This window comes from Tenebrio molitor, chromosome 1, assembly GCF_963966145.1.
Source record: "Tenebrio molitor chromosome 1, icTenMoli1.1, whole genome shotgun sequence".
NCBI lineage: Eukaryota > Metazoa > Arthropoda > Insecta > Coleoptera > Tenebrionidae > Tenebrio > Tenebrio molitor.
Genome location: NC_091046.1, coordinates 5,525,038 through 5,542,404, shown reverse-complemented (window position 1 = coordinate 5,542,404; position 17,367 = coordinate 5,525,038). Strand labels below are relative to the sequence as shown.

Below are 17,367 nucleotides of genomic sequence, written 5' to 3'. Positions count from 1 at the left end.
GCAGTCTTTGAAAACTTACTTGATACTTGATAGGGTTGAGATCTGTTTCGCTTGTTGGCATCACATTTTTTTCAATCTGGATTTCTTGTTGCCGTGTGAGACTTTGCCACATCTTGCACATCTCTCGCCCTGAAAATTGGTGTGTGCCGCGACCCTGAAAAAATGCAGAAGCTTCGTTATGTTCGTCTCCACCAGAAATACACCTCAATGCTCCTATTATACTATCCATATGTTAACTGTTCGCATGTGTTGGTGTGAAGAATTTACAACGCCGCCTTGATGTGTGTTACATGTGTAGGGCATTACTTTGAGGAGTGGATGCATTTGTCAAGACTCCATATTATTTCAACATTCGCGAAATTTGCTCCCGACACTCGTTATGCCACCACTACGGATTTATGTACGGCCATTTAGGTTTATTTCCAAAGTCATTCAGCGGTAAATTCGTCTAATTACCACTTAGTTATGCATGGATAGATCCCATTGACCAGTGCGTTTACGGCCGGCCATCTTTCTTGCCCGTTTTAATGCAATACAGACATATTCCGTTGCTCAATAACAATATTAACGATGACAATTAAAACGCCGACCGAAATCCGAACGCCCCGAATTATTCGGAATTTAATTAAAAACCGCATCATCCCCCATTATTAATAAATGTAATTCCATTACTGGTCGCATTAGGAAGCCCTGGTCGAACGATGCAAAATATAAATTCGTCACGGTGAACCCACATATATAACTGAATCACATTACTGCTGTAATTCAGTTACACTATATTAGCAGGACCGATCCTGTCATAAAGGGGTTTGGATATACTCCTGGGATCATAATATTTTGCAGCGTTGCATTAGCAGGATTATATTACATTGACATAAAGCAGATTTGTTGCCGTCCTTCTCTTATTGATTGCCGACTTTGCACTTTTCTAACGCCTTCACGCTCTCCTCACGACGACAAACTACTTGGGCCATCTCCAACACATCACGAGCACGTGACATTTTTTGACAGCTGCACGAGTGCCCCCAAAAATGTCTTAATTGGAGCTTGAAACAGTTGTTTTCTCTTCTTTTTTTCACAGTTTCTAGTTTTGAATAAATCCTGGGCTGGAAAAATTAAACCGTTTAGAACAGTGTAAAGTTTGAATTTCCCGCCGTTTATGTTTAATCGGGACACAAATGAACATGATTGTTTGCAGCACAGTGTGCTCTTAGATATTTGCTTCGAGAATAGGAATCGTTAAGTTATCCTATTTTTAATGTAAAACATTGCAGAGAAAGAAAAAAAGAAAGAGTTTTTTGGTTCTAAATTTTAGGTTAGCTGTCAACATGCTCCAATTAATCTACGCTTTAAAAAAGCACAACAATTGACGGTTTCCAACGCCTTCCCAGCCCAGGATTTCATTTGAACGCACACCCGATCATAATATGTAATAATAATAATAAAAATAATAATGTTAAATAAAAAATACAAGGTTTATGGTTAAGTAATTAATCTGTGTTCAACTTTCTGTCAAATTAAGGCGCATTAAGCTTAAGTTTTATGTCCTGAAAAAAGTAATCTCTACGTTTACGGCTAAATTATAGGTGTACGTACCTATTTACGAGTATTTTCGCAACTGCACTTGTCACGTCAGTCCAATAATTTAAGATGTGAAGGTACAATATGTGGGCATTAAAACGTAACGCAACGTTAATGAGTCGTATAATAATTAATAAACGTAAATTCATCAAACTGGGATTTATCGATATCTGACGACCGCTTTCGTAAGTGAGTGTAATTAACGTAGTGCAATGACAAGCCTAAATGTCAGAGTCGATCTGTTTGACAACAATCCAGAGGCGATTTTTTTTCTATTTGTTTAACTCACATTTTCATTAATTAATTAGTCTTGAACGCTACGTCACGTTACGTTCTTTATTGTATCCGATTTTGATTTTTCTCGTGTGCAAGGCGCGTGAAATCTCGCGCATTATCATCGGCTTGAATCTCGAAAAACCACCAATATTTCAATCGTCTAATTGGATTTTTTTGAGGCGTCAATCTGTGACTGACTGAAAGCGCGCTCGTGAGAATCCAATGGTGATGATACCGAAGTCATTAAGAGATTAAATCGCGGACACGTGTATCAGAAGTAGTTGTCTTGTAGTGGATTCCTTTAGGAAAAGTCATTTTGTGGTGTAGCGCGCTCGTAGTATACATGTGAATTTGTGAACTTTGCAAATTTGTGTTGGTTTTCTTAATATTTAAAAGGGCGAATGGTTTGTGTTTCAGATATTACGAAACGGGTAGCTTTAAGGCAGGTGTGATCGGCGGCTCCAAACCCAAAGTAGCGACACCCCCGGTAGTAGACGCCATAGCCAACTACAAAAGGGAAAACCCGACGATGTTCGCCTGGGAAATCCGTGATAGACTTTTAGCCGAAGGCATTTGCTCTCAAGACAATGTACCTAGTGTTTCATCGATAAATAGGTAAGTCCAGTGTGCTGTAAGGGGTGCCTCTCTTGCATCTGTTATTTTATTAATCACAAGTGTGGGGTACTGATATGTAGTAATGGACACATCCCGCGGGACCCCCGGTCAAATTAAATGTGTCAAATCGGCCCCCAACACGCCCGGCCTACTCGATGTTATCTGCGCGTTATAATAGGGGGGTGGCTATGATTGCACGATTGTTTCAAATGGATTGTGCTGGTGTTGAGTGGCTCTTTATGTTCACTTTGATATTATAATAAATTACCCTCAGCGATCTATACACTCAACCTGGGTTTCAATACCTAACCAATTTGCAAATGCCAACGAATCCAGAGAAAAAGTGCATTGAATGCGACGCATTGAACAGATCTACCGGCGGTTGACAGGTGGCGGGGGGCGGGCCGGGAAAATCGAATGTACGTGCCCCGGCTGAGGGGATTGTTTTGTTTTTCCTTAAAAAATGTTGGCCGGGAAGTGGGAAAAAGACTGGGAATCTTGGCGCTCTGGACCGTATTCTAAATAGAACAGGGCTTACTGGAAATCTCTGCTTCGCACCTTACCGACACGCGGTGAAGCTTTGTTTCTGTGGAAAGACAAAGTAAAAATGCAGAAGATCTTGATTTCTTTAAATCATCACGAAGAAATTTAATTTTTGACATTTTAACTTTTATCGTATATACAGGGTGTATCAGAATTACATCGACAAACTTTCAGGGCTGATTCTATGATAAAAAATAAGCATAAAACTCTTAATACATATGAGGTCAAAAACGCTTAGTAATTGTTGGAATGTACTTAATATGAATAACAAATTATACAGGGTGTTAGTAAATGGTTGAGAATAAATTTCAGGGTGAATTCCTTACGAAAAATGTGGCTTAAAACCTAAATAAAGATTTTCGTTAAAATGAGTAGTTTTCTCAAAAAAAAAAAAAAAAAATGTAGTCCACTGTTGGAGAATTTCTCTAATTAGTTCATTTGTCTGACTAAAAATTCAACATTCCACGTTTAAATTTTTTCTTTAAACCATTATTAAATTGTAGTATTTCAGAAAAATACGGATATGCCAGAATACATTTTTTTTTTAAGAAAACTACTCATTTTAATGAAAATCTTTATTTAAGTTTTAAGTCACATTTTTCATAAGGAATTCACCCTGAAATTTATTCCCAACCATTTACTAACACCCTGTATATACTTGCATATTTGGAAATAAAAATTCCACCCGGTATATGAGAATAATAAGAATCTCTATTTCGCATCTATACCAACACACATATTTTTTTTCTTTGTCGTCGATGAGACGAAAATGGCTTGAGAATCACCCCGTATACGCATTTTGGAAAAAATAGACGCAAATTTTGTTGGACTAAGAGACGCACCATTATTTTACCATTTTAAATAAGTTTTCAAAAAATCAGGAATTTTCAAAAAATATTCAGCAACCTTACAAGAGGTAACAAAATGGAAGATCAATTTTTTACATTAAATTTCCTGACTTTTTTCACTGGAACCCTCCGACTCTGGATTGTTATGATGATTTCTCTTCTTAATTTCATTTTCAAGGGAGGCCATCTGTAGTGAAGGGTATCAAATGTACCACTGATCCCTAACTTTGCTGATATCAAATTGCAAATAGAGCCGTTTTAGAATTTTTACATTTCCAAACAATCTCATTAACCCCCAACATTCTCAAAATGTGGAATTATGCACACCCACTCTGCACAATTGGTAAATCTGGTGCAAACTTGTCCGTATGGTCCGTATGTGTTTTGTCGCGAGGGGTGCGCTGGGGCTGTAAAAGGTAGGCGAGAGAGTGCCCCGGGGACCACCAATAGGGTTGATTGTTCTTATGAGTCGTCCTCCGGGATTCGTCCAATTTCTAAATAAATGCACCAGGCCAGGGGATCACAGTAAATTCCGCCAGGAGGAAAAATCAAGGGTTCAAGAAAGGGTCAAGGCGTGGCTCACCTCTCGTTAGCCGGCGATTATTTTATCATTCGGGCTGTCGTAATTAATTCCCTGATTTATTTGTTTTAACACCTCGACTAATCCGGCTTAATAAGCGGTTGTGCTCGGCGATTTCCACGGCTCGTCCGCACACGCTCATAATTTACCCCGACGACAGAAATCACCACTCGATCAGAGCCCCTCCAGGACATACGCCACTCCCCCCGGCTTACTCAAGCGAATCGCCAGACCGCTACTTTGCTTTCGCTTGTACACTCCAAGGGGTGAACTTTCTGCCCATTTAAAGTTTTCAAAAGTCGGATTATCCGCCAAGCGGCTCGAGGTAATCGAAGATTAAGCCGCCTCCAATTTTTCCGGCCCTCCGTGACGAATTAACAAACCGCCCCCTTACTTGCGCCAACCCGCCAAGTATTTTAACTACTTAAAAATTGAACAGTGCAACAACAGCAGCTATACTTCGTCCCATAAACGCTCGATTGGATTCAAATCAGGACTTCGCGGAGAGCATTATCATTATCTATTCCTGGGAGTAGTTTGATATTAGACAATTGCGTATTGAAAATGATGACGGTTGTGATATTTCCTTGAGTCGCTGTGTAATTATTTAAGGGGCCGTAAATCAGCGCGGCGACCCCCGCCGAAACAGAAGAAAGCGTTTTACCTTTTAGGCAATAAAAAGTCAAGATAATGACATTTGCGAGGCAGATATAACCGCAAAAACCTCGCCGGGGATCGTTAGAACTTGGAAAAACAGTATTTCTGAATCTCCGCCGTTCTAATTGCGATGACATAAAAACACAGAGCGCAGAGCTATTGTTTGGAGTAGTCTTCCGCTGTTTCTACTCAGCATGGCGTCATGTCCGTTTCCGGCTTCGCCCTGGCCCCGCTGCACACCCCCGCGATGGTGGTTCACGTCGCGAATTTATCATTTGTTTTATTGGTCCGGCCAAGATGACATTATCCATTAAGGGATATTTTCGAGGAACGATCATAAATTTCCGCCGACGACGAGGATACAAACAATGGCCAGACGGATATCGCAATTAAAAACAAACCCTTAATTGCCGACGGTTATCTAAATAATTACTTTTTAATTGCGCAACGGGCGTTTTGTAAATAAGCCGAAATGGAGGAAATCTGGTCTTGGGCGGGCAATCCCAGTCGAGGATCGAGCGGATCAGCATTGTTGTCGAGGTGATTGATAGGTTGACGGGAAATTGATAAGTAAATGAGAGTGTTAAAGCATGGATTAGATGTGAATTGCAATTAAATTAATATCGGTTTAGGTAAGATAACTCTATTTCGTTACACGCAAAAGTTGAAATGTGCCATTCTGGGAGATGTTGCGGTTCGATTATTGTTAAGTGGCTATAGAAATCTCGTCGATGACAGGTTGATAGTGGAATCGATTCTGACACTGATTTGATTGGAATTTTCAAGAAACAACAATATTTTACGTAAACGTTTTCAGAAACATTTAAAAAAATGTATCAACAGTGACAATAAATTTAAATTAAATCTGAAATCTAAGACCGATTGTACAATAAATATTTTCATAATCACCAATTTTTTTTCAAGTAACACACACAAGATACGGTGCGATCAATTAAAAAATAAATCGAGTCGGCGTGTTACCTATGGCAACCCATGCTATAGCATAGGCTCCAAAGCAAACTCGATTTATTTTTTAAATGATCGCTCGGTATAATAAAATATGTATTATTAAGTGATATATCAATCTATTCGTTGGATTGCGCTCATCATTTCATTTCGGTCCTTCGAGCCGGATAACGCAAGAATAACCATCCTAAAATAATTTTTCGATAGTATGATGTATAAATGAGAATGATGATTAAAAAATCAAAATAAATTAATTATGTCAATAATGCCTAACAATAACATATACATATTCCAAAAGATAAAAGGAACAACAATCAAATTTGAACCGTCGATGACAGGTTGATAGTGGAATCGATTCTGACACTGATTTGATTCGAATTTTCAAGAAACAACAATATTTTACGTAAACATTTAAAAAAATATATCAACAGCCACAATAAATTTAAATTAAATCTGAAATCCAAGACCGACTGTCAATAAATATTTTCGTACTTACCAATTTTTTTTCAAGTAACACACAAGATATAATCGAATATGTATTATTAAGTGAGGTATCAATCTATTCGTCGCATCGCGCTCATCATTTCGGTCCTTCGAGCCGGATAACGCAAGAATAACCATTCTAAAAATATGATAATATGATGTATAAATGAAAATGGTGATGATTAAAAAATCAAAATAAATTAATTATATCAATAATAACTAGCAATAACATAGATATTCCAAAAGATAAGACGAACAACAATCAAATTTGAACGTCTATAACTTTTGCAGTCATTGAGTAATTTCGATTTTTTTACCACCATCATAAAGACATTTTTTTTTAATACAAATATGTGTATCAAAATTTGAAACTACAGTCATCAGGTCAGCAATAGGGAGCTTCAATTCTTCGGCGACGTTTGGCTTGCTTAATCGCGCGGTTGCATTTTCTAACGGCATTATTGTGAAAAGTATTAGTCCTACCGAAATTTTTTACCTTACCAAATTTATTCAGAATTTAACGGGCTATAAAAAATGTTAGAATGATTTACACGTAAGACCAACACAATAGGTGTTATCTGATTAACACGCTTCTTGTGACATTTCCACCCCGCTTAGAGGATGTGGCGGATTGAGTGAATCATGAATCTATATTCGAAAAAATGTTTCATTGGAAATTAGGATTCCTGGATTATTGAACTGTGTTTGTTTATTTATACAGATCTTCTCTTATTTAAGAGAAATGCATGGTACTTTGGTGTCCAAGAGAAAATATGGTGGCAGTGTTAGGTTAAAATGCACGTTCGTATCAAGTGCACAATATTGTCTTGGATTTTCTTATGGGCTATGAGTCATATCTGCGCCAACGACAAATATCGGTCTCGCAAGCGCTATAAACCGATCGGAAAACATCGCCATTCGTTACGTTAGTGTCGTCTCTCTCTTGTCTATTTGCATGTAAAGTAGTCGACGTTTTCAGTTTTCGTTTGCAGATTTTTTACTGGTTATCGCTCCGCCTTCGCGCAGATATTTCCAAGGTCGCAGCCCATGAGAAAATCCAACACGTCTACAGACAGTGAAATATGCACCAAGCAGTTAGGGCTTTTCTAAAAACAACTATACAAAATTTTGGGCTGTCAATTGGGTTAAGAAAAGAATTTGGGAAGATTTGTTGCAGTGAATAAAAATTCTATTTATCATATTGAGCTAAAGTCAAAACGGGCAACTATAGATTAAAGAGACACAAAGATTCACAGGAAAACGTTTTTTGCGCATTAATTTCCAAAGAAAATTACGTTAAATAAAAAAAAAGAAATAACCTCAAGGACTGCTTCATCAGGACAACACACTGAATCACAAGAACTGCATTTTCACTATGGTAGTTTCAACATTTTAAAATAAATTTTCTTATTCTCATTCTCAAATTTAAGTACCTAGTACCTTCGTGGTACTCATTTTCTGAAAGAAAGGAGTAAACCGAAATGGAAAAACTTTGAAGGCCATTAACGAACTTCAGCATCATGACAGCTAGATTTATTAGTGTCTTTTCGTGATATTTTTATAATTTTAACACACATTTTAAGAACAAAACGAGTCTGAGACCTTTTGACAGTTGGAATCACCTTTCACTAGTGGCTTGCGCCAACTATAGACACATGTGATTTTATTGATTTAGTAAATTTTGTTGAAAACCAATTGTTCAAGTAGCAGTGATTATTTATTTATAATAAGATATTTTATTTATAATTAATTTTTTATATAAAATATAGTTTACATTTAGAAATTTTGTAGATACTAAAACACGCTTTATTATTTTGTTGTCTAACGTTAAATTAAAACTGGTAAAATAAAAAGTAGTGTGCTGTGGTATCTGAGACAGCATCGATCTTTCACTACATGGTTTGATGAATTACGAAACGTGGTCAATTAGATTGCCGCAACACCCGGAAAATCTCCTTCCCGCGAAAATAAAACTGACAAAATTGATACTCTCCGCTATTTATTTACACTCGGTACCAACAACAAATATCCGCATTTTTTGCAAATCGTTCACTCTTTGCCTCTTTGCAGGAAGAGATTTAGCAGCGCCTCTAATCGCTCTCGGCGAGCCCCAATTAAAAATTAAAACCCCTCCGTTATCGAGCTAATGATAACCAAACCGCTGTATTTACATCCGCGTGTTGCCTCAACCCCATCCCTTAACGCGCCGAAACTTAATTTGTGTGTCGGCGATTGCTCCTTTTATAATGACAGTCGATTCGATAGCGATTTTAACTTTGATACCGATCCTTAAGGTAGAGCGTAGAGAAAGACGTCGGCTGGGGATTTTGACAAGGAAAGGGACTAAGGGGGTTGAGAATGAGCAGGAGAAAATCAATAAGAGAAGAAAGCCGGTTCCGGAACGCTCGGCTGACTCTCAGATTCGTGAAATCGAGCTCAAACCGATATCCGCTTCGCTCGGCGATGCTGCAAAATGGAGAGGAACTCCTTGTTCGACCAACTGTCAGATTTACATAGGAAGACCTACCCGCTTTCTTCGAATTTTGACGGCCGGACAGGTGCACTCCTGAGCTTTGGCCCCACCAACAACACTACTCCCGGAGCTGCAAAGCACAAACACACAATCGAACTTTTTTTGTAAGTTGTTTTAGAATAAATTAATAATGCAATCGGGAATGCACTTAACGAGATGATGACGTCTCACTTAGCACCAAAGCGCGACCGTATGTGCTTCCGTGGGACCGCCGTATGTTACTCTTCGGTGAAAAGAGGCGCTCAGCTGACAATAATCTGCCGCCCTTGGAGAATAGGGGTAGACGAGGCTAAGTTAACACTAATTGTTTGTTTAATTTATCAACAGTCAAATCCTGGTTGAGCAGAGAGAGGGGGTAACGAAAATGAAAAAAAAGCTTCGAAAAGCTCTGGGAAAAAATTGTGATAATAATAATATGTAGTTATTTTCGTGGTGGGAGCTTTCTTGGGAGGCGTGACCTGCGAATCCGCGTTCGTTTGAATCTACAAAGATTTGCGCTGAACAGTTAAATAGTGTTGAACAAAAAGGGCAAAACATAAACAACCAAGAAACAGTTCCATGTTATTATCACAAAAGCTGTTGCGGCGGCACAAAAGCCCCAACCCGGTTGAAAGCTCGGCGCAGTAAAGCGAGTGGCGCATTAAGCTTGTTCATTGAGCTTCAGATTATAGCTCCTTGTCCTATGGCGCGCCGCGGCCAACATTGATGCACTTTTATACCTCCTTTACGAGCGGCCATCTTACCGAGAGAGCTTTTATTGGAGTCGGGATTATATTGCTCCGCTTCCGCCTCGAATATGCCTAAGTGAATATAAAAGTCTAATGACTGGAGTCGAACCGGAGGACACTCTCGAAAAATAGATTCCGCAGATTGCGATCTAGGACCAGCAGGACTAATGAGAGTCGAAGTGCGAACCCCTGCCTGCGGGGGTGCGGTATCTTTAAGCACATTATTACACCGACTGAGTGGTGCGTGTACACGCCCTTGCCAGATGCTGGCTGAATTACTTACATCCCATTGCTCTGCACAAACGGCTCCCCTAGAGGACGATGCGACTTCATATGTTAGCGAGGATTTTTACAGGATTCTAATTTTATTTGCACAATCATCCCGCAGCGAGGGGAGCGTGTGGGGACCAGCCGAGGAATAACTGCACACAATGAGGCTTTTAGGGCGGAAAGTCGCTCCCAATCAGAGTTCGCCCAAAGCCGCTCCAAATAAAAGACAAGAGGAAGATTATTTCCAATCCTGAAGATGAAATAACATTTATTAAACAAGGGCCCGACAAGCTTACAGATCAACGAGAAATTATTGGATAACTCGTTGGATAACTCGTGCAGAAAGGGTCTTTTTTCGCACAAGCCGCCATTTCCCATTCGTGCAAAAAACACTACTTTATGCACTTGTTGCATAAATTACTATTTTTCATTTTTAAGTAATGGCAATTACCTCAATAAAAACTAAAGTACATACGATTATATTCCTGTACATAATGTAGGCACATTTTAAATGCTTCAGCAATTTTCTTGTCATTACATATTTTCTTTCTTTGGATTCTTTTCCACCTAAGTTTTATTTGAATAATTTGGCATTAATGTCTCATTCACCACTCAAGAGTGGCTTGATTCTCTTCTGGGGGACCCTCTCAGCTGCCAGACTTGGTGCTTCGAAAATTCCTGGAGCTTTCCCGATTTGTTTGCGATTTTCTCCGATTGAAAAATGATCTGGTCCCTCCGATTGTTTTATTGTCGGATTATCGTCCCCGCCGACATATTGTGCCCGATAAGCTGCGACATATGTAGCAAGGGTCCTCGAAACAAGCTGATTGCTATTTAAAACGAGATTAATAGTGCGATATCGGCGTCATTTTGACGGATAAGCTTGGGTTTTACAACGTTATTTTCCGTCCCCGTGGCGGGCCGGCCTGCCCCCTCGATAATCGCGTCGGCGGGATTTGCGTCGGAATTAGACTTGGAAAGTCGAAAATAAAATAATTACGCATTCTGTGTGTTGAATATTAAGGGAAACTCTTGTTCCATTTGGAGAGTGGTGCCACAAAGAGCCCTCTAAGTCCATTTCGAACGTGTTCCTCTTCCATCAAAAGCAAAGCCTGCATACATCAAAATAACCATATTTACCTCAGCGAGAGCTTATAGTTCTATCCACAAATATAATTTGCGGAACAATTACAGCAACAGAGAAAGCCGCAGTTAAGTGGCCGTACCGAGCCATCCGACCAGTCGGTTCTTGTTCGTCGAAAGTGGATACTTTAAAGGAGGGAGGAGCGCTGTTCGTCAGGACCGCTGAGCTTTCTGCTGCTGTATTAGCGAAGCACAAAGCTCTGGATCCTGTAATCTAATTTGCAATGAGACTTATTAGTTTGAGTTGCGGGTTCTGCGTTTGTTTATAAAGTGGTTCATTGATGTTATGATTAAAACGACATTTCGGAGGGGTTCACTCGACTATTTTCGCCAATAAATCGGCGAGCTTATCGAAGATTGTCGTCAGGAAATGAAACTGAAGATTATCGAAAAATAATAATTACTCGACAGGAAACTGCAACGACTTTTGGAAAGGTGCGTCATCAGATTAGGATTTGGTTGAGTCATTTCGCAATTTTGTGTTATTAGAGGTTTTGCCTAATTAAATAATTATTTTCGATTTGTGAATTTTTTATCAGGGCGATAAAAATATCGAAATAGAGTGTGTGCACTGAACCGTGCGAAATTACTCATCAAAATCATAAAATCTTTTAAATGTCTTGATTTATGATCCGAACTGTGGTTTATGGCATAACAATAAAATGCGATAAACTTCTCCGTGCTCAATTTTAAAAGTGTATTTTATTTACTACTCGCTCTATTTTTTCGTCTCTTACGACATTTAAAAAAAAAACAAGCTTAATTAAACATTTGAATTTGAAAGTAGTCGACGTTTCAGTTTTCTTTTATAGATTTCTCACTGGTTTAACGCTCCGCCTTCGCGCATATATTTCCAAGGTCATAGCCCATGAGAGAATCCAACACCTCTACCTCCATTTGGTCCACTCATTTTTCAACTTTAACTCTTCGTAATATACATTTGCATAATAATTTCTTTCGATTCCTTGCAGGAACAGACATTTCATAAAACTTTTACGTCCATTGAAGAATTTCCGAAATTTGAGTAAGCCGGCAGTGCATGATTAATGACGCAATAATTAACCGAATAAATGCGATAAGGCGGACAATCTCCCAGATACGCATCCAATTTTCCAAGAATGCTGTGTCGGTTTTTACTCCGGTCCTGCAATGTGCGCCGTCCTTTGGAACAAGTTGAATGAAAAGTAACCTGTAGTGTAACCTTCACGAGGCTGTTCGTATCACGGCGGTAGTGCTTTAACACAAACGAAACGTGCTACAATTAACCGGAAACCATTACAGTACACGCCACTTAAACCATGTTATTGCGATCCTCGGTTGAATTTTTAATCCTGGAATTATTTTCGAATTACATTTGAAAATCCGACCGGCAGCTTCCTAGAGGACGGCATCTAACAAATCTAACGGCTGCACAATAGCCGCCAAACAATACTTGACACTTCAATACGGCAAATATTTTGCCACTGTACCTAATCTCCTCTCCCTTTCTCTCCCGTTCCGGGGGCCGTGCCGCCGTCTCTCGCTGGAGAGCAGCTGTAAGTGCCATTGTCGCACAATGCCAGCCACTATGTTATGTCTATTAAAATGGTCTCCGGTATTATGCCAGAAGTGGTATACTTCATTAAAATGTTTATGTGATAGTTGAATGCAGCGCCGGGGGGTCCTGCGCCCGGATTCGGTTCTACACTCGAGGGAAAGGGATTGATTCGTCTTGCACCAAGAACGAGGAAATCCGCCGCGAAAAAACCCCACGGACGCACCGATCGGCCCATCCATTTTATTAATGGTCGGGGGTGTGGGGAGGGTCACGTGGCGGGTTCACCGTGACGGCACGTGCCTGCGGCCTAACACTTCGTTCTAAAGTCATTAGAACAAAACTTCGCTATTGCTAATCTAGACGGCGGGGCTCGATTCGACATGCTACGCCGAAAAATCGACACGATTTTCTACACACAAGCGAAAACAAAAAAAATAACAATCAAAAACGAAAACACGAAAACAGAACTACACTCGTTTATCGGAGCTTTATTTATTGCTAATTTTAAAACTCTTCAATTTCTTTGCTCCTTTGACATAACGAACCATTACAGGACAAATATTTCTCCTGGCGTGGCCAGACCTCCTGCCAGGTCAACGACTGATGCAACCTGCACCTGCATCACCCTTTCCTGCCACGCCACCGTGCGAACTTTTCCCTGAGAAAAATGTCAAAAGAATATCAATCAAACGGTGCCAATTACGACCGATGACTCGGAGGAAACGTCGAAATTCGCCTCAACTCGCACGTCCAATCGCCAAATTTTCTCGCACCGCCTCAGTTTGATCGACAATTTGCCAACAGAAAAACGAACAAAACCCCAGTGTGCTCCTGTGCCCCACACAGCTTTCTATCAAGCTGATTGTGATTTAGAGCTTGGCTAAATGCCTCATAAACAAACTCCACAATGGTCGCAAGAAAGTCCACCGGGGAACAATCATTGCCTGTGTACCTTATATTCAATATGCCCGCAGTAATTTACCCGACACAATTAATGCAAAGAGCCTTATATTATAATTAAAAGTCTATAATATGCAGTAAATTGTTGCATAACGCCCACTGGACTCTAATCCAAACGAACGGTTTCGTCCGTCGCGCCGGACCCATAATAGTAGATTACTCCAAGGCGGTGGAGAAGAAAAGACTAATCTCCAGGAAAGGTGACAAAATACTAGAATGAATCAGATTCTAGAAATAAATAATTATTATATGATAAAATTTTAAAAAATTATGAGGTTAAGCAACATCGAGAGCGGTCAGTGTTTGGATGGGTGTCCGGCGTCCTCTTTTTAGACCTACCCTTGACATTTGACGATCTAATTCGGTCTAAAAATATAGCTTTCAGTCTAATTTGAAAAATCCAAGCTCCCAGGTAATGGATTAGAAAGCGCAAAGAGTTGTGCCTTCGCGATGTTATCTGAGCCAATCAGAGCAGTTTGCTTTATTGTTAAAACTGTACTGTCGTTCCACAAATGAATTTTTGTTTTGGCAACCCTTCCATCTGCCACGTGCATGAGTGGCATCCCGAATCAGCTTACGCATTTGATTAATCGAAGCCAAATGTGCAACAACCACCAACAGCAATTAGAGGAATGTTTGTATTGATAAAAATGTTTTTAATTTAATTTAGATCTGTGACGGTTGTAACAGTTGTTGTAAGCATATTACACGCCTCACTAAGTGATAAGCAAACATGACCGGTAGTGGCTCGATAGCATAATTACATTGTAATATTTCCAAAGCTATTTACGGCTGATAAGTCACTTGAACTATGCGAAATTTGTTGTTTGCACCCACGCCCACTTGAATAGGAAAATTTAGCGAATTGTCCTTTGCAGGATCGTAAGGAATAAGGCGGCCGAGAAGGCGAAACACGCGCACCAAATAGCCACCAGTGGGGGGACGACGTCGTCGTCAGGGGGCCCCGTCTCGGTCATCGCCCACGCGCCCGCCACACAGCTGACGGAGCCCCGCTCGGGGGCCTACAGCATCAACGGCATTCTGGGACTTCAGCACGACCCCAACGGGAACAGCATCAAGAGGAAGAGGATAGAGGATCACGGTGAGTTCCAAAAGCATATCAAAAATGAGTTGGAAAAATCATCAGAATTTTCAAAATTTAAAAATATCAATATTCGGAGCAGATTTTTTCAATTTACAAAGCAGAGCAGTGACCAGTTAAGCGATTTTTGTAATTTGAAGGTGTTACAACAAAGAACATATTTAGAGAGGACCTATGTACTAGGTAAAATAAAGTAAAATATAAGAATCATTTAGTCAGTCCGGGTTTTTCAAAAATTACCAAATTTCCAAAACTGTGTTCATCAGAACTGGGATTGAAAATATTCTGGGGACATTTATTCAACTGGCGAAGGAGAGAAGTGACCACTTAAGTAAAACGTCTTTGTTTGGTAAAATATAAGAATCATACATTTCCAAAACCAAAATATTAAAAGTGGAGTTGAGAATATTCTGGAGAGATTTTTTCAAATGACAAAACAGAGAAGAGTCCACTTCAATGTAACATCTTTCTTTGGTATAATAGAATTCAGTCCAGGTTTTCCAAAAATCGTCAAAATTTCAGAAACTGTGACGAAACAAGATTGAAAATGTTTTAGAGAATTTTTTAAATATACAAAGCAGAGAAATAACCGGTTAAGTGAAACGTCTTTGTTGTAAAATATAAAACTCAGTTCGTGTTTTCCAAAAATCGTCAAAATTTCCAAAACGTTGTACATCAGAAGTGGGATTGAAAATATTCTGAAGAGATGTTTTCAATTTACAAAGCAGAGAAGTGACCAGTTAAGTGAAATTTTTTTTTTAGTAAAATATAAGAGTCATTTAGTCAGTTGGCGTTTTCAAAAATCGCCAAAATTTCCGAAACTGTTTAAATTATAACTGGGATTGAGAATATTTTGGGAAGATTTTTTCAATTAACAAAACAGAGACCACTTGAATGGAATGTCTCTGTTTGCTATAATATAAGCCTGTTCGGGCATTCCAAGAATCGTCAAAATTTACACAACTGTGTGCATCAGAAGTAGGACTGAAAGTATTTTAGGAATTTATAAAGCAGAGAAGTGACCGGTGAAGTGAAATGTTTTTGTTGTAAAAGTCAGTTTGTGTTTTTCAAAAATCGTCAAAATTTCCAAAACTGTGTACATCAGAATTGGGAATGAAAATATTCTGGAGAGATGTTTTCAATTTACAAAGCAAAGAAGTGGCCGGTTACGTGAAGTGTATTTGTTTAGTAAAAGAGTCATTTAGTCAGTTAGGGTTTTCAAAAATCGCCAAAATTTTCCAAATTCTCTACATCGTAACTGGGGTTGAGAATATTTTGAGGAGATTTTTTCAATTGACAAAGCAGAGAAGTGACCACTTGAATGAAATATCTTTCTTAGGTAAAATATAAGTCAGTGCGAATTTTTCAGAAATCGTCAAAATTTCCAAAACTGAGTGCATGCAGAAGTAGGATTGAGAATATTTTGAGATGTTTTCAATTTACAAAGCAGAGAAGTGACCGGTTAAGTGAAATGTCTTTGTTTACTAAAATATACGAGTCATTTGGTTAGTGGGGTTTTCAAAAATCGCCAAAATTCCCAAAACCGTGAACATTCGAAGTGGTATTGAAAGATTGCGGAAGTGAGATATCGCAGTGAGCCCTTTTCGGAACTGTCCCCGTGTCCCCGCCCCAAAGCCGGTTCATTTCATAGCTAATGCTTCTGCAAGTCTTTTTACGAGTGCACGAGGAATACAAGTCGCGAACACATGCACCATTATGAGTCTTCACGCATGGTGAGCAGCCATGGGTCTGTCTGGCCCTGTGCGCAGACCGTGAGATTTATAAATTTATATTTTGACAATTTCATAGTCCGATTTAGGGGGATTATTTACGAGCAAACCGTGATCCGATGCAGACAAGGGTCGGGATATCGGATTACGTTTGATTAGCCTTCATTATCTTAAACATCCGCCCGACCAAAAAATCGCACTCCCTCTTCAACATTTTTTCACACTTCAACGGCTTGATTAATCGGAAAGTTAAAACCGACTCATATCGCTCGGTCCACTTGTCTTCCGGTTCTCGGGAGAATTTATCAAACGAGATCTACCAATTAGTGGGACTAAGAATAGGAATTTGCAGATCCGCAGCATTAGAGGCGCCGCGGGTTAATTTGAGCGTTCCCCCAACAGGGGGACCACTGTGTTTTTGCATTTGCGGAACGGACACGTCGTAGAAATAGCTTCGACGGATTTTTTGATCTATATCTTGCTAACACCTATAGTCGATTCATCAGGGAGCAACACTCTAAGTGGCAGCGTCCCTACTCCTACTCCGCTAATTAATTATCTGATAAGATCGCATGTTTTTATTTTTGCAAAGAGTAAGACTTGGAAAAGTGTTTGGTAAAAGTTGTGTGTGTCATCTTCTTCCGTTGTTTTTTCTTGTCGACGTTCCGTTTGTTCACAGCCGTATGAATTCCACCGCTAAGCATATGCATCATCGGGACGCGGGCGGCGAGGCGGCGGCGGCGGGCCCTCCGGCGGCGGCGGGCCCTCCGGCGGCGGTTTATTTGGGTGGATATGGGGGTTTCGCGGTCGCGTAG

At 39.7% G+C, this 17,367-nt stretch overlaps 1 protein-coding gene across 7 annotated transcripts in view; it reads left to right on the top strand.

The window, feature by feature from the left end:
* sv (shaven) overlaps nucleotides 1-17,367 on the top strand; it is a 124,340-nt gene that overhangs the window by 94,345 nt on the left and 12,628 nt on the right. For 6 of the 7 annotated variants that reach the window (XM_069052649.1, XM_069052596.1, XM_069052610.1 and 3 more), the window contains 2 exons: nucleotides 2,254-2,472; nucleotides 14,599-14,822. In XM_069052649.1, the coding sequence (XP_068908750.1) occupies nucleotides 2,254-2,472; nucleotides 14,599-14,822 (443 nt within the window). The remainder of the gene's footprint in view (nucleotides 1-2,253; nucleotides 2,473-14,598; nucleotides 14,823-17,367) is intronic. The other variant, XM_069052604.1, reaches the window with a different exon arrangement.